This window comes from Bubalus bubalis, chromosome 3 (assembly GCF_019923935.1).
Source record: "Bubalus bubalis isolate 160015118507 breed Murrah chromosome 3, NDDB_SH_1, whole genome shotgun sequence".
NCBI classification, from domain to species: domain Eukaryota; kingdom Metazoa; phylum Chordata; class Mammalia; order Artiodactyla; family Bovidae; genus Bubalus; species Bubalus bubalis.
This window is the reverse complement of record NC_059159.1, coordinates 124,914,231-124,932,329: the sequence shown is the minus strand read 5'-3', so window position 1 is coordinate 124,932,329 and position 18,099 is coordinate 124,914,231. Positions and strand designations below refer to the sequence as shown.

Here is an 18,099-nt window from a genome sequence, read left to right as displayed (position 1 = left end):
TTGAATCATTTAGGGTTTGGTTTTTTTAAGGCAGATCCCTAGATCCTACCTCTAGAGAAAAGGCTGTATCATAAACTACAAATAATCACATATAATGGTTATTTATATAACCATATGTCCTCTAGACAAGATAATAAAAATTGCAAATCATATAATTAAAGTGCTACATATTTAAGTTCCTGCTTTCCATAAAGAGAACTTTTTCCTTTAAATCAAGTAACAATCTACTTCATCAACGTCTCCAAGTCTGCTGTGCATTTCAGAACATGTCACACTTGGTATCGTATTTTTGGCGTGACTATCATTGTATATGGTATCTAAGGCCAAGAAGGCAAATACCTCTGTTGGGCCACAAAGCGACTATCACTTTTAGCAACACCCCCATCTAGTGGAAAATTGCAGCCATTACGGCTCGAGTTTTACATCGTGCAAAAAGCTCAACAGTTAACTTACTTTTGTTTCATAGCTGCCCAGAACTGTTCCCTCCTGAAAACAGAATAAAGGCATTCTTTTCCAATTTCACCTGGAAAAAACCTATCAGAGGACATGTAGGGGTATGAATTTTATCAGTTTTTAAAGTTTTTGTTTTAAAACCTACAATCCTCTCTTTAAATCTTTGACTCCTGATGGTTATTTTCTGATAGTGGTATATTAGTTCATGACAAATGAACATGTTTAGGAACAGCTTTTCATGGTTGTTAAACTTTTAAATCTGTGGAGTTTTATGACCTTGAATAATTTGTTTTGCAGGCAATATGTCTCTCTGCCTCCCCCCGCCCAAGAAAAAACAGGATAAAAAACTCAGAAGTAGAATTAAGTATACAGAGAAACTTTATAAATATACGGGTGAGAGATGAGGTTATAAGTAAGTAGGTAAGAGGCCTTGGTGGCTTAGATAGTTAAGAATCTGCCTGCAATTCAGGAGACCTGGGTTCAGTACCTGGGTGGGGAAGATGCCCTAGAGAAGGGAATGGCTATCCACTCCAGCATTCTTGCCTGGAGAATTCCATGGACAGAAGAGCCTATCGGGCCGCAGTCCATGAGGTCACCAAGAGTCGGACACAACTGAGCGACTAACACACACACGTTAAGAGGCCAGGCTAGCGCTGCAGGGTTAACTGGTCATTGCAGTGGCTGAAAACTGATTCTTGTAGGTCCTCAACTTTTTAGAGCTTCCCCGGAACAACCACTACAATCCCAATGTATATGGCCGTTGACTCCGTTTCATTCTCGCTTCAGTTTTCGTGAGGTACGGAGCACAAGGAATAGTCCCCACTTCTTATCCCTACCTAGTCTGGTGTAGAGCTACACATCCATTAGATTTGAAACGAGGTTTATTTGGGTTTCTTTTCTGACGAAACATCCTTTTATTATGGAAAAATTGGGAGCATACAGAGAAGTATAAACGACCATCTGTGCATTCCTACTATTCAAGGAGTATTAACATTTTCTAACATCCCGTCATCTCGCTGTGTGATAACTGTATATACATATTCTTATTTAAAAATTAGCGCCATGCGTTGGATGAGTAGGTTGCTTATCATTTCGAGTACCTTTATGCATAAATCTTTATCGACTTGTTCTCAATGGGAAGGGCGGTAACTTGGACCCTAAAACTGAAGCGGGTCAGCGCGAGACAGCACAAGACACAGATTCAGAAGCGGGATAAGGCCTCCAACCTCTAATCGCCACCTAGCGGTAGCCTCTGACATCCCCCGCCCGGCGCCTCACTCCCCTAGCGCCCCCGCCCCGCGCGTGCTCGATCTTGGCGCCATCCGCCGGCACAGCTACTACGCAGGCGCCAGGTAGGGAAACCGGAAGCGGAAGGTTTGAACGCGTTGGGTGGGCGCCTATGACCCGTAGCCATGCGCGACTTGAAAGAGTCCAGGCCTCGCGCCACAGCGACCCCGTGCGGGTGTGTGAAACCGGCCCTGGAGACAGGTAACTTCTAAGAGGCTGGCGGTTCTGCACGCGTTAAGACCTCCAAGAGCTGGGAACCGCTTTCACTGCAGAGGGGGGACGGGACATGCGAGACCTTGAATGGCAAGGGTCGTTTTTCCTGTTTATTGCGAAGTTACGGATCATGTGCTCAGGCCACCACGTGATGTGTCTGAGGCGAGCGGGATGATGTCATCTCTCTTGCTCTTTGGTGGCTAAGGTTGGCAAGGTCTTGGCAGAACAGCCACGTACACTAAGAACTACTGTGTACTGTGACCCCATGCACTCCCTTTATTGCTTAAAACTAGTTCGTTTCATGTATTGTGTTGTTTTCAATTGAAAGCATCTTATATGCAACCCGTTTCCTCATCTTTTATTATTCTTTGCTTTGTATCTCACACTCCAGTCAAACTGTTTTGTTCCCTTCTTATGCTAGAAAATTTGTCACTTAACTTTGTGCACCTTATTCCCTCTATTTGAAATACTCCACAGTCCTGACCAAGGTCACATACATAGTTATGGTAGCATAGAATTTGAATTATAGTAAGTCTTCTAAAAATGAATTTTTCCTTTCACCCATGTTCTTTCCAGTTTATTATCTAAAAGGATATAACAAGGCATATGTAATGATGAGGATATTTATATGTACTTATGAATGTTTTAAGAATCTTGTTTATAGTTGAATAACATCTGGCGTGCTGTGGTCCATGGGGTTGCAAGGAGTCGGACATGACTGAGTGACTGAACTGAACTAAACTGGACTGAACATCTGGTAGAGGCTTCCCTGGTGGCTCAGTGGTAAAGAATAATACACCTGCCAAGGCAGGAAGTGAAGATTGGATCCCTGGGTCAGGAAGATCCCCTGGAGTAGGAAATGGCAACTCACTCCAGTATGCTTGCCTGGAAAATTCCATGGACAGAGAAGCCTGGCCAGCTATAGTCCAGGGCGTCATAAAGTTGGACACGACTGAGCATACACGCATGCACGAAACATCTGGTAGATTTTAAAACTATGAAGTCAATTTGTTAAAGAAAACATGTTTTCCTACATTTTTTCTTGACCTTTTTTATTTGTTTTTGCTTGCTTGGAAAAGAAAAATAATGATGGTGGGTTTTAATACATTGTGTTAACACTATTACGTAGAAAATTGTGCCTTCTCTTTTAAAAATTTTTATATTTTATTTTTAAAATTTTTTATTGAAATAAAGTAGATATATAATGTATTAGTTTCAGGTGTACATCAAACTGATTCAGTTATATGTATGTGTGTATTCTTTTTATTCATTCTCTTCCATTATAGGTTATTATAAGATATTGAGTATAGTTCTCCATGCTGTACAATAGGTCATTTTTGGCTGTTTTATGTAGAATAGTGTGTATATGTTAAGCCCAAACTCCTAATTTATCCTCCTCTTCCCCTTTTGGTAACTGCAAATCTGTTTTCTGTGTCTGTGAGTCCATTTGTTTTGTAAATAAGTTCATTTCTATAATTTTTTTTAGATTCCACCTATAAGCAGTATCATGTATTTGGCTTTCTCACTTAGCATGAAGTCTGGTTTACTTAGCATGATAATCTCTAGGTCTGTCTGTGCTGTGCTTAGTCGCTCAGTCATGTCCAACTCTTTGACACCCCATGGACTGTAGCTAGCCAAGCTCTCCATCCATGGGGATTCTCCAGACAAGAATACTGGAGTGGGTTACCATGGGCTCCTCTGGGGGATCTTCCCAACCCAGGGATTGAACCCAGATCTCCCTCATTGCAAGTAGATTCTTTACCTTCTTAGCCACCGGTGAAGCCCAAGAATACTAGAATGGGTAGCCTATCCCTTCTCTGGGGAATCTTCCCAACCCAGGAATCAAACCAGGGTCTCCTGCATTGCAGGGGAATTCTTTACCGGCTGAGCTATCAGAGACGCCCCTACGTCTGTCTGTGTTACTGCAAATGGCATTATTTCCTTCTACTTGACCTTTTGATTAATGATTTCTTACCTAATTTTCTTCTGTAGGGAATCTTTTAACTGAGCCAATTGGTTACTTGGAATCCTGTTTCTCAGCCAAGAATGGTACTCCAAGGCAGCCATCCATTTGTAGCCATTCACGGGCTTGTTTAAGGATTAGAAAAAGCATCTTTAATAATCCTGAACATTCCTTGATGGGCTTAGAACAGTTTTCTCATGTGTGGTAAGTTGTTTTATAGTTAGAAATGTACTCTGAACCAGAACTTGTCTCTGAGTACTCCAGTTGGAAGTACCCTTGGAGACTGCCATCCAGACCACCCCTGTCTATTGCATGGGATTCTTGGACTATAGGCATGAATGTGAATGTTGGCATAACTTGGACGCCCTCAGGGAAGTGTGGGATCCACTGAGGGGGCACACTGCATTTGCAGTTGTTCTAATTGTGATGGATGACTGAAATCCATCAGTAGGCCTCAGCGCTGCCCATGGGTCATTATTCTGTCTTCTAGACCAGGGTTCAGCAAGCTATGGCCCATGGAGCAAACCCATCTCATCTTCTGTTTTTTTAAGTAAGTTTATGGGAACACAGCCACGAGCATTCATTTATGTGTTGGCTATGGCTGCTTTTGTGCTACAGTAGCAGAGTTGAATGTTCATAGCAGAGACTGGTTGACCTGCAAACCTTAAAATATTTTCCAGCTGCTCCTTTAAAGAAAAAGTTTATGGACTTTGCTCTAGACCTGTGAAGTATTAAGTCTGCTCTTCCTAAAAGATGAAAGAGACCTTAGAAATCTTGATACTTTTAAGTAAAGTGTTAGCTATATTAAGGCCTGTGTTATACTAGCATTACTTGCCGTCACTTAAATTTTGTCTCTGTTCATTCTTCCTCACCCCAACATTTTTTCCCCCACTGATCATATTTTAATACCATTAAAGGCATTCTTTCTGTTTTAGTTTGTGAGGATTATAGTTTTTTCCTCCTCCATATCATTATGATAGATTAATTTCTTTGTCTTCTTTTCTTACTCAGTAATTTGGTTTATTTTCCATAGGATTTTGTTTGTTTTTCACAAAAATGGTCATTTGAGCTATAAGGCAAAAGTACAGCCTCCTAGGCTGAATGGTGCAAAGACTGGCGTTTTCTCTACAAGGAGCCCACATCGTCCCAATGCAATAGGACTGACCCTGGCCAAACTGGAAAGGGTAGAAGGTAATTTCTACTTTTACCTTTTTTTCCTTAACCAAAAGAAGTCTTATAAAATCAATGTTGTACTCAGCACTGGCTGTTATTCACAGAAATACAAATGGTGTTAGCCCCTGAGACCCACCAGATATTGAAGAGAATGAAATGATTAAAGGAATGTGAGCATTGAAACACTTTGAAATAAGCTCTCATAGGATGCTCAGAGTTAGTTTATGTCACTGCACTTATCAGAAGTTATTATTTCAAAATAACTCTTAAGATTTCACAGTCATTAAATTAGCAACCAAATTTTTTCTAACTCGAAATTCTGTAAATACAAAATGATCTAAAAATAACTGGACACGCTCAAAATTTAACACACAGCAACTGGTTGCACGTGCATGTATGGTCAGCACCTGCGGTGGTCGGTCATTTCTTCCTTGCAGCCCCAAGGAATGAACGAGCATCCTAGCTGCAGTGCTGCTGTCCACTGAGACATGAGGCAGAGGGCTGGGATGAAGACCCCATAGACTGAACATCTGTCAGATTGTGGGAGAACCTGTGTGGAATACTAGATTAGTTTTAACTGCGTGCTTGTGTATAATGTTGCTACTGAGCTGTTCATTTTTGAAAGCTTCTGGTTCTCAAATCCCTCCAACCTGATCAGCACATTTGTGAAAGAGGCAGAAGATGGAGTAGCAGCTATATGGGAAATCGGGACATTCCAGGCATCAGCTTGCTTGTTTGTAAAGTGGCCAAAGGAGAAGTATTCACTGTGGGATATTTTTTTGAGGATCTTACGAAGGCTCTAAGGGTACATTACAGACTAAAAAGATGAGAGCCATTACTTCATTTGTTCTTTCTGAGAGCTTGAACTCCCTCGCTGGATTATTTCAACAGGGCCTTGGTTAGGTTTTCCAGAAAAATTCTAGAGCCAATCCAACTTGAGTTTTCTCAGTTTGTGATGGCTAACCAACTTGGGTAATAGTACTGGAACATTTTATGATTGTTTGTGCAACCCACACATATTTTCTGAGCACTGAATATGTGTCAAGCATTATTCTAGGTGCTGGGGATATAGTGGCAAACAAATATAGATGAAAATCCCTGCTCTCCAGAAGAGCTTAGCATTCTAATGGGGAAGATCAAATCAAAGAGGTGAAGACAAACACAGCAGCACTATAGACACTCTTGTAAGCAAGCAGTATAAGGATAACCAGTGTTTTTGTGGTGCTTTGCAGTTTATAAAGCGTGTTCATGTATGTTATCTCACAGTGGCTCGTGGACTTGCTAGAGTAGCAGTCTGACTGTTGTGGATGAGGACACTGAGGTCTTGGATGTTTGATAATTTACCCAACAGCATCCAGACAAGAGTTAGTCTGACTTCAAATCCCTTGAACTCTCACTTGTAACCCCGTGTCTTTTGCAGACATCATTAGGCACAATCTATCACTTAGAAAGTCCAAAATCTTCTTTCCAGAGTTCCAGATTCATTCACAATAAGCATGTTTTAGAAATCAGAGTCCTTTGTTAGTCATGTTTTTCTTAAATGAAGATAGGATCGAGTGTGATCACATGTGGTTTTTTGATTCTCACTGGACCAGTTTTCCAAGGGTCAAGTTAGTAGACTCTGCAGCAGAGTCTACTAACTGGACAACAGCTGTGTAAGTGGGACAGCAGGAGACCTTTCCTTAGTATTTGGTAATCTGATTTATATTCTGCTTAATTATATGATGGAATATTATATTTCTCTTGCTGTGTAACAAATTACCACACCCCATCAGTTTAAACAGCACACATTTATTACATGTTTAAGACATTATGATGTTTCTATGGGTTAGGGAGTTGGGACACAGCTTAGCTGGGTCCTTGCTTAGAGCCTCACCAAGTTTCAGTGAAGGTGTCATGTGAAATGAGTTCTTTTCTGGAGGTTTGACTGTGGAAGAATCCACTTCCAAGCCCACTCTGGTCGTAGGCAGAATTCACTTCCTTACAGTTGTGATCCTGAGTGACCTCTTGCTGGTTTTTGGCTGGTGGCTGCCTCCAGCTCCTAGAGGCAGCCCATAGCACCTAAGGACCACCCACAGTGCCTTGTTATATGGACTCTCCCAGCGTGGCTGCTTGCTTCATCAAGCCCACAAGAAGAGTCAAGTGAATCTGCAGCAAATGCAGGAGTCTTAGATACCATAGTCACTGGAGTGATATCAAATCATACTCAAGAGGAGGGGATCATACACCACTAGGTGATGAGCATCACAGGGCCACCTTAGATGCTGTTTGCCACAGTAGAAACCATCGTCAGTCCCACAGAGGTAATACTCAGGACTCTGAGGTACCTGGGCTTCCCTGGTAGCTCAAACGATAAAGTATCTGCCTGTAATGCGGGAGACCTGGGTTCAATCCCTGCATCAGGAAGATTCCCTGGAGAAGGAAATGGCAACCCACTCTAGTATTCATGCCTGGAAAATTCCATGGGCAGAGGAACCTGGTGGGTTACAGTCCATGGGCTCTCAAAAGAGTCAGATACGACTGAGCAACTATCTTTCTGATGTACTTGGAACAAAGTTAGAAACCTCCAGTGATGCAAAGGTGAGTGGGCCCCACCTAGTGCTCGAAGGCCTACTCACTGTCTAAGGGGAGAGACTCTAAGCAGGCCATTGCCAGACCACGTGACAAGGGTGCCAGGAGAAGTTTGAGCACAGGTTCCTCTGCAGAACCCAGAGGAAAGAACACTTTTGTCTGAAAGAGCCAGAAAGGCTCTGTAAAGCAGGTATTACATGAGAGCCTTAAAGAGCAAGCAGCAGTCTGACAGGTTAAAAAGAGAATGAGTTTCTAGGTAGAAAGAGAAGTGTGTATTGGCACCAAGTGTAAGAGAGCCTGGTGTGTGAAGGAACTGTGACTAAGCCTGGTGAGGTTTAGGCAGATGGTGTTGAGTCTCTAATCGTTTGTGCTGTTCTTCATTGTTAGTATCTCTAAGATGTTTTTCTCATTACAGGTGGAGCTGTCTACCTTTCTGGAATTGACATGATTCATGGCACACCTGTACTAGACATAAAGCCCTACATAGCTGATTATGACTCACCGAAAACTTTGATTGAGTCTTCAGGGGACTTCACCTTACAGAATAACCAACATAAACCAAAAACCGTGTCCCAGTCTGAAGGCAAGACTGATAGCTGTGACTGGCAACAGCTCTCAGAGTACAAGGAATCACAGCCCTGCCGCTGCACTACGGAGAAACCCAAATGTCCTGAAGATAGAACTTCAGGGGAAAACAATGTGGGATCTGATGACGCAGCAAACACCCAGCAAAGCTCACCTGAGCCGAGGGAGAGAGCAGCAGAGTTGGGTGAAGAATCCAGTCCCAGGGTGGCACAAGAGCAAAGTGGCCCACGTATCCAGGAGAAGAGCCCTTCAGAGGAACAAGAAGACAGCAGGCTGAAGAGAGGGGAAGAAGCAGTGGCCCCAGAAGGACACGGCCCAGAGATGTCCCCCAAGGCTCCTTCCAGGGTGGCCGGTACAGCCCACTGCAGCCTGGTCCCTGCCTGGGTGAGAGAGGCCCCTGTGGCCACCTTGGCAGTCCGGTTTACTCCTCACGCAGAGATGGACCTTGAGCACCTCAGCTCAGGTGAACCAGGTACTTTCCACTTCTTGTTTGTGAATAAGAGATGAGCCTTTGCTAGGAGATTTGGCAAACTTGGTGTTTCTCCCATCCAAATACTAACCAGGCCCGACCCTGCTTAGCTTCCAAGATGACATTAGGCATGTTCAGGGTGGTATGGCCATAGACCAAATTGCTATTTCTGAGGGCAGGTATATAGAGTATTGGTCATTATGACTTGTTGGACAATGTCATCATCTGATGGCTTTCAGTCAGCAACTGTTCAGCACAGAGTCCCAGCCACTCAGTCACGTGTTTACTGAGGACAGCTGCTGCTCAGGAATAGGGCCTCTTGTCAACTCGTAGCAGTAGTTCTTGGAGTTCTCAAATGGCATGCAGACGCTAAGTTGTGCTTGTTCTATACTTAGGTAGATCTTCTTTCATCTGTTTCACTCGCTGACTAGAGAAATGTCTCATCTTATTTTAACTGTCAGGTGGCCAATAGCTCAGCCTTTGGCACAGAGCCCAGTAGTAAGAATGAAAGAGTGTCTTACCACAGAAATTGTCCCTGTAAAGTCCCAGCACTGCAGAAGAGCCGCCACAGGTCTTTTACTTGGTACCTGTTTAATACATAATGTTAACAAACATTGTTATCTGGTTTTTCAAGCCCACAAGCAGATTCCAAGCAGCTGTCTAGAATGAAGGAAGGGCCCGTTAAGAAGTGGGTTCAGTGGTTCCAGTAAGAAGTAGCCAGTTCGTTGTTGCCAAGGAGAGGTCAGATTTCACCTGCCACTGGGTGGTTGTGCTTCTCATTCTATCCTAAGGCTTTATGTTTAAACAGAACGTTTAATTTTTAAATTGATCTCTTTATTTTAAAAGTTTTATGAACGTTGTTTAATCACTGCATCTAGTTCATGGGGGGGCTTCCCTAATGGCTCATGGGTAAAGAATCCACCTGTAATGCAGGAACACCTGTTCGATCCCTGGGTCAGGAAGATCCCTGAGAAGAAAACAGCAACCCACTGCAGTATTCTTGCCTGGGAAATCCCTTGGACAGAGAAGCCTGGCAGGCCACAGTCCATGGGGTTGCAAAAGAGTGGGACATGACTTGGTGACTAAACAGCAGCAGAACAGTTCATGGGAAGAGGAAGTCAGTTTTGGGTGTTTTTTTTTCTTTGGAGGGGTCACGCCCCACATGGCTTGTAGTGTCTTAGTTCCCTGACCAAGGATTAAGTCCACACCCTTAGCAGTGAAAGCTTGGAGTCCTAACTAGTAGACCACCAGGGCATTCCCAAGGAAAGTCAAAAAAAGGATTTTGTGGTAGAACAAAGCAGTGCTGCCTAAAAGGTACCATATATTTGCCCCTTGTCTGGTGGTTATCATGAAATGCTTCCTGCTTTGGAAAGTTTTGTGTTTTTCAAACTATAGCTCATTGAGAGGCTACATTATGTCTTACTGATTTAAAAAGTGATTAAAAAGAGAAATAATGAACTGTAACTATAAAATGGGTGCTGATTGATTTATAGCAGCAGAATTTTGAGCCAGGACAGAAATAAGAAATGACTTCAGAAAGTTTAGAGTGTAGAAAGGATAAAAAGATGTTGGAATGGAGAGGTGGGATTGGCACTGGAATAGAGTGCTGTGGGAACAGGAAGGAGAGTGTATTCTAACTTGGGGAGCAGAAAATCTGGGGAGGCTTCTATCTCCTTGGGGAGGAAATCTGAGAAGGCTTCTTGGAGGAAAGGGTAAGTATTTGGGCTGAGCTTGGAAACATAAGTAGGCAGGGAAGTGAGGGAAGGGCACCTGCGCCAAATGAACAGCCAAGGGAAGACCTGGAGCTTCTACGGGAAACAGTTACTGAAGAGTGTGGTGTCTTGGGAACCCTTCTTTTTAGAGTGGCCTTAGAATCGTTTTATGTACCAAACACGAAAGGAATCTTAGCACTGCATAATTAGTCCTCAGTTTTTGACCAGAGATTGTATTTCATGACTTTACTTACTAACTTTTTAATTGGACATAGTCCAGAGTGATATTTGGCTGTTTTCTAAAATCTGAATTTGTTTTCAGAAGGATAAAGACAGCACCTCCACCCCCCAGTACCACTCCAGATGATATTTTGAACAGGGACAACATTCTGTAAAGCACCTGCCTTCCTGGTAGAGCCTGATCTTTGTTTGGATGTATGTTATGTGGCAGCTATTAAAAATTAGGTTACAGTTAATCTTTTATTTAAGTTTTGTATGTAATATATTTCTAAAAATTATAACACACCCACAGTGTTATAAACATAGGAAATGTTTCCGCTTCCTGTGTTTACTGACATACAAACCTGGGGAATGGGGTAGCCTCTTCCCAGTGATGGTGTTGACCTTAGTCTACCCGCTTCACTGTTCTCACAAGGGCTTTCCCATTTCTCCTACAGAAAGTAGCGTTACTTTTACTTGTGGGTGTGTGACACCTCCCCTGCCTGAGGCACCCTGCCCTGCCTTTAGGTAGTGCTCTGGCTATGTGTGGCCTTCTGAGCATGCTGGGACTGTCATGCCTTTCAGTGACCATGCCTGCATTGTGAGAGGAAAATGACAAGGAATTGAATTCAAGTCTATGTTGAGCTTCCCTAGTGGCTCAGTTGGTAAAGAATCTGCCTGTAGTGCAGGAGACCCAGGATCAATCTCTGGGTTGGGAAGATCCCCTGCAGAAGGAAATGGCAACCCACTCCAGTATTCTTGCCTGGAGAATTTCATGGACAGAGGAGCCAGGCAGGCTACAGTCCATGGGGTCACAAAGAGTTGGATAGGACTGTGTGACTGACTTTCACTTTCTACACTGAGCATAGAAAGTGACATTTTGGGTGCACAAAAGTGAAAGTTCAGCTGTCCTGCTTAGGAGACTAAGGAAAATTATTGCCATGATTTTCTTTGCTCAGCAGATTTCGAATCTGGGTTGAGTGTGCATAAATTTAATATAATGACAGTACCACTTGAATATACCACTTGAATATGTACCACTTTAATATAATGACAGTACCACATTCTTTATGATGACTAAGTAGATTTCCAAGTGATATTCAAGGCTCCAACCAGCCTCCACTTTGAAACTCACTGTACTGAAATTTGACTTGCTTGATTTTGATAATTAAGTCATGGGGTCCTTTTTTGGGGTGGGGTGAGGGTGGGGGCTGTGTGCCTTGTGGGATCTTACTTCCCCAGCAGGAATTGAACCTGGGCCCATGGCAGTTAATGCATGGAGTCCTCACCACTGGACCGCCAGAGAATTCCCAAGCTATGTTCTTCTTATTGCAGGTGTTGGTCAGGCTTCATTTAAATATTTTCAGTCAGCGGAGGAAGCAAGGCATGCCATCGAGGCTGTGCTGTCAGCTGATCCTCGGTCTGTATATCGACGGAAGCTCTGCCAAGATCGTCTCTTTTACTTTACAGTAGACACGGCACACGTCACATGCTGGTTTGGTGATGGTTTTGCGGAAGTCCTAAGGATCAAGCCGGCTTCTGAGCCTGTTCAAATGAGCAAGCCTGCGGAGTCCCCGGTGTCTTTGGGTTCGTGAGGATCCTCCATGGAGCCTGTAAGACAGCCTGATTGACTTGGGTGTGGCTGTTGGGTTACCAGTACAAGCTAATGATGTGCCTTCTTTGCAAAAGGAAGTAACATGACACTTTGTGATCTCACACATTTGGTGATTTGGCTTGTTCACAATATTTATTTGAAAAACATGTATTTTAATAAACTAAGAGGTATAGAATTTGGAGAAATCACTATATCATGATTGCTTTTGATCAGTTAATACTGAAGAATCCAAAGGTGATGCTATGTCAGGGTTTTCTGAAAGAAGTCAGTTGTCCTTGGTACTTGGTAAAACTGGGCAGAAGTTAGGGGATGTGTTCAGCCATTCATGTTGGGTTTTTTTTTGTCTGAAAAAGCCCGATCTCTCTATTTTGTTCTAAATCAAACTGAGTTATGATATCTTGAGAAACTAACAAATCAAAATAAAGTTGTTATAAAGATCTTTAGAGACTTTGCTCCCCGCACCCACGTATGTGTATATATTTAATACTGATTCCAAAATGGTGACTTTAGGATTTCTTTGGATGCCTTTGTATCAGAAAAGAAAGTCATTCTGAGAAGTCCAAGAAAAATAACTTAATTACTGATTTATTTCTTATTTATTCTATGACCATTGACTGAGAACTACCGTGAGTGGGGTTTCAGTGGTAGACTGAGATTAAACTGGATGCCATTCTTGTTGCCAGTCATAGTTGTGGAGGAAGAAGACACAAGCACATTGTTGTATTACAGTCAGATAAAGAGAGTAATTAAGTCTGTGCACGATTCCTGTGTGAGCACCACACGGGAAGCAGCTTCAAGAACGTATTGCCCATAGATGATTTTAGCAATGTGATCCCAGTTGGCTGAAGATTTATGATCAGCATAACCAAATTAGACACCTGTCAGCATGACACAGGCTTTCCTAATCGTAACCATAAATCTTAATAGCTGATTGATCATGGTTTTGAAATGAGCCCTGCTGCCTGTAGATACTTGCAGAGTCATTTGTGGCTCATGACACTGCATTCCGGAAACAAACTGGGTTGTCTTTGAGATTACCTAGAACCTCTTGGGGAAGTATTTTTAATTTGATTTGTAAAAGCTTTTTATTTCAAGACAATTATAGGTTCATGTGTGTGCTAAGTCGCTTCAATGTGTCTGATGCTTTGTGACCCTATGGACTATAGCCTGCCAGGCTCCTCTGTCCATGGGGATTCTCCAGGCAAGAACACTAGAGTGGGTTGCTATGCTTTCCTTCAGGGGATCTTCCCACCCAGGGATCAAACCCTCGTCTCCTGTATTGCAGGTGGATTCTTTACTGCTAACCCTATAAATTCATAGGAAATTGCAAAAATAGTGCCGAAGGCCTGTGACCCCTTCACCTAGCTTATTCTCATGGTAACATCTTATATAACTATGGTATAATGTTAAAACTAGGAAACGGACATAGGTAACAATCCATCCTTTATTTTGATTTTGAATTCTTATCTCTTAAAATCACTTTGAGACTGAGTGACTTCCCCGGTGGCTCAGACGGTAAAAGTGTCTGCCTACAATGTGGGAGACCTGGGTTCCATCCCTGGGTTGGGAAGATCCCCTGGAGAAGGAAATGGCAACCCACTCCAGTACTCTTGCCTGAAAAATCCCATGGATGGAGGAGCCTGGTAGGCTACAGTCCATGGGGTCACAGAGTCGGACACAACTGAGTGACTTCACTTTCACTTTCAGGTCTTGAAACACAAAATGTTGATATTTAATATGGAGAAGATAACTCCGAGGACCATACCAGTCAACTTTCTAGCAAGAGGACTCTTCCATTGTTTGCGGTTTTAACATACATTCTCAGGGTTTTAGAACTAAAACCCTAAATATAATCCAGCTTAGTTTTCTGCCAGCTCATCAGTCTCTTCAGTATTCCCAGTGTTTGGCCTTTTTCTCCCTGCATAAGCCCCTCAGTGACGACCCTTCACCCCGGCCCTGTGTAGCTCATTATTAAAGGGTCTCCTTTACATGAGAGCAGGTCTGTTCTCTGATAACTACACTCTCTGGCAGGGCCATAGAGGGTGAGGCTAATCACTCTGTCATGGTTTTTTTTTTTTAGCTGTTTCTCATACAAGTTCTATAGCCTCTACCCACCCCCAATCCTTGACTCCCCTGTGTGAGTTTTTGTCTCTAGGCAAGAAAATGTCCGGTTGTGAGGAAGTTCATATCTCTAGGTTATGAACTTCCATCCCTCAGCAAGAGAAGTCATTGGAAGTAAACCTTCCAATCCTTTTCATCTCGGGAACTTTTTCTAAAGAAAGGGACACAAATGACATCCACCTTCCAGGTTAGCCTTGGCTTTCTGGTGCCTATAGGGGGAGCCCTGAGAGCTGATAATTTTCACTAGTTTGGAGAGTAACTCCAGGAGCTCAAGCTGTTCAGGTAATTTTGGCTTTCCGCCCATCTGCTCCAGCTCTCCAAAACAGTAACTAGCACAGGGAATGCTGATACTTGTCAATCACATATATAGAGAGAGGAGAAGGATTAGTGCCACTTATTACATTTTAAAATTGTAGTTGGCTTAAGGTGTGAGATGGATTATTCCAGTGTGTGGAGGCTGGAATTAGCGAAACCCATAAGCCTTTGACTGTGTGGATCACAATAAACTGTGGAAAATTCTGAAAGAGATGGGAATACCAGATCACCTGACCTGCCTCTTGAGAAACCTATATGCAGGTCAGGAAGCAACAGTTAGAACTGGACATGGAACAACAGACTGGTTCCAAATAGCAAATGTCAAGGCTATATATTGTCACCCTGCTTATTTAACTTATATGCAGAGTACATCATGAGAAACGCTGGGCTGGAAGAAGCACAAGCTAGAATCAAGATTGCCAGGAGAAATATCAATAACCTCAGATATGCAGATGACGCCACCCTTATGGCAGAAAGTGAAGAGAAACTAAAAAGCCTCTTGATGAAAGTGGAGAGTGAAAAAGTTGGCTTAAAGCTCAACGTTCGGAAAACGAAGATCATGGCATCTGGTCCCATCACTTCATGGGAAATAGATGGGGAAACTGGAAACAGTGTCAGACTTTATTTTTTGGGGCTCCAGAATCGCTGCAGATGGGTGATTGCAGCCATGACATTAAAAGACACTTACTCCTTGAAAGGAAAGTTATGACCAACCTAGATAGCATATTAAAAAGCAGAGATGTTACTCTGCCAACAAAGGGCCGTCTAGTCAAGGCTATGGGTTTTCCCATGGTCATGTATGGATGTGAGAGTTGGACTGTGAAGAAAGCTGAGCACTGAAGAATTGATGCTTTTGAACTGTGGTGTTGGAGAAAACTCTTGAGAGTCCCTTGGACTGCAAGGAGATCCAACCAGTCCATCCTAAAGGAGATCAGTCCTGAGTATTCATTGGAAGGACTGATGCTGAAGCTGAAACTCCAATACTTTGGCCACCTGATGCGAAGAGTTGACTCATTGGAAAAGACTCTGATGCTGGGAGGGATTGGGGGCAGGAGGAGAAGGGGACGACAGAGGATGAGATGGCTGGATGGCATTACTGACTCGATGGACATGAATTTGGGTAGACTCCAGGAGTTGGTGATGGACAGGGAGGCCTGGGGTGCTGCGATTCATGGGGTCACAGAGTCGTACACGACTGAGCGACTGAACTGAACTGAACTGATGAGCCGTTTGTTTATCAAGCTCTTGTTGGTAGTTTTCTTTTTATGATAAGGTCCCAAAGGATGAAGGTACCATTATAATGAAATCTGTATCAGTTACTACACTTTTAGTGGGTCCTTGGCACTGGGCTGCTTGCTTTCTCTACATTGACCAGGGGTTAAATGATGTGCTCAGGCTCACACAGCTGGTCGGCCAAGCACTCAGGATGTCATCCCTGTCATCTGACCTGCCCCTGGAGTTGGTTCCCTTCCCATCGTGGCTCTCATACCTTCCCCTGTGCAGGGGCAGATGCTCAGCTGACCCAGATGCTTTATTTGAGGTTCCATATGCTTCATTGGAGAAGAAAATAGCAGCCTACTCCAGTATTCTTGCCTGGAGAATTCCATGGAGAGAAGAGCCTAGCGGGCTACAGTCCATGGGGTCGCCAAGAGTTGGACAGGACTGAGCAACTAACACACACAGATGCTTCATAAGCAGAGCATGCTTCATCTAGAGTGATGTTCATGGGAATCTAACCACTAAATGAAGAGGGAGGAGAATAGGGGCAGGGATGCCCATTCTCACTAGATCTGCCTGGCACCTCCTTAGCGTGGGAGATGTGGGGAGCTCTGTGACTGGCCTCAGAAACTTCACGCACTGCTTTCTGCTCAGCCCTGTGCTACCTCTGTGACCTTGGGCGAGTCACTGAGCCCATCTCCACCTCCCTGACCTTATGGAGTTGTTGTTACAAGGATAATGCTTGGGAAAGTATTTTCTAAACTCTTCTGTGGTCTGTAAACGTAGGTCATTTTAATTTTATCTTTTAAGAAACAGACTCACAGATTTATTTTTGCTGTGCTGGGGCTTTGTTGCTTTGCATGGGCTTTTGTCTAGTTGTGGTGAACAGGGACTACTCTGAGAGTCCTCTCATTGCAGTGGCTTCTCTTGTTGCAGAGCACAGGCTCTAGGGTGCGAGGGCTCAGGAGCTGTGGCCCACGGGTCCAGTTGCTCTGAGGCATGTGGGATCCTTCCAGACCTGGAATCAAACCTGTGTCCCCTGCATTGACAGGTGGACTCCCCAACCACTGGACCACCAGGGAAGTCCAACTTAGGTCGTTTTTAAATTGTACCTGTCATCATCAACGTGCTTTCTCTGACAGCCTGCTCTGGCTTTCATGACTGGATAAGCAGACTCAGGAGAATCAAGGGGTGCTTCAAGTATGGAAGGCCTTATTTTATTATTATTATTATTATCATTACAGAATTTTCTTTTAAATAACTTCTTTTAGCCAGTTATAGGATGTTTTGCTAAGGGAACTGACCAAGTGCCCCCATCTTAAGGACCCAGGTGACTTTATGCCACCTGCCCACCTGGCTCTCCCTCCTGAAATTGTATATGTACCAGGAGCTGCCTTCACTGCCTGCACACCACCCCCAGCTCAGGCCCTTCCTCACTCATGATCCTTCTCAGCACCCTTTCTCTCCCGCCTTCTTTCCTAATGCCAGCCCAAGTATTTCAGGGTAGTCTGCACTTCTTTTGTATGAAAGTAGAATTGTAATCATAAAGTGCAGTTATTAAGGTAAGTTCTACCTCTCTGACAGAAAAGAGGTGAGTCATAAGGATTAAAGCTCAATGAAATACAATAAGGATTTTTGGCCATTGTTAAAAATAAGGTTCCTCATCTAAGGAGTTCTCAAATGACTCTCCAGCATCCTTGTTATCCTGCTGTCTGCCCCTTCTCTTGCCTTTGTGAGTTACCAGAAGGGCAACTCACAGAGAACTCAAGATTTAGGTCAGTGCATGTGAATGTAAGTGACAAGCACAAGAGAAGCCTTTCTCAGTGCCCACAGGAGTTCAGGGAAGAGACGGAAACTCAGTGGTACACTCTGTCTTTACTGATGGAGGGGGCTGCTTGGCCTATGAACTTATGCCACACAAACCAGTCAAGTTTGGGCCCACGTATATTTACATTGAGGAGAAGGCAATGGCACCCCACTCCAGTACTCTTGCCTGGAAAATCCCATGGACAGAGGAGCCTGGTAGGCTGCAGTCCATGAGGTTGCTGAGGGTCAGAAACGACTGAGCGGCTTCACGTTCACTTTTCACTTTCATGCATTGAAGAAGGAAATGGCAACCCACTCCAGTGTTCTTGCCTGGAGAATCCCAGGGACAGGGGAGCCTGGTGGGCTGCTGTCTATGGGG

At 43.7% G+C, this 18,099-nt stretch overlaps 1 protein-coding gene across 4 annotated transcripts; it reads left to right on the top strand.

Annotated features, from left to right (window-relative positions):
* The first annotated feature begins 1,790 nt into the window (after positions 1-1,790).
* TRMO (tRNA methyltransferase O) lies at positions 1,791-12,697 on the top strand. Of its 4 annotated transcripts, none has more exons than XM_025281771.3 (5): positions 1,791-1,941; positions 3,946-4,120; positions 4,950-5,107; positions 8,076-8,717; positions 12,116-12,697. In XM_025281771.3, exons 1-5 carry the CDS (start codon positions 1,866-1,868, stop codon positions 12,238-12,240), a joined length of 1,176 nt encoding a protein of 391 aa, XP_025137556.3. In that variant the 5' UTR covers positions 1,791-1,865; the 3' UTR covers positions 12,241-12,697. The 4 variants fall into 4 exon arrangements, with proteins under 4 accessions (XP_025137556.3, XP_006063520.4, XP_025137558.3 ...); XM_006063458.4 differs by having other exon boundaries at positions 11,981-12,697; XM_025281773.3 differs by lacking the exon at positions 12,116-12,697 and adding an exon at positions 10,749-11,838.
* The last annotated feature ends 5,402 nt before the right edge of the window (positions 12,698-18,099 follow it).

Bases quoted from the DNA above. Each gene is read 5' to 3' on its own strand.
- TRMO (XM_006063458.4), top strand. From the start codon at position 1,866: ATGCGCGACTTGAAAGAGTCCAGGCCTCGCGCCACAGCGACCCCGTGC. The intron at 1,942-3,945 runs GTAACTTCTAAG...TTTCTTCTGTAG, and splicing joins GAAACCGGCCCTGGAGACAG to GGAATCTTTTAACTGAGCCA. The intron at 5,108-8,075 runs GTAATTTCTACT...TTCTCATTACAG, and splicing joins CAAACTGGAAAGGGTAGAAG to GTGGAGCTGTCTACCTTTCT.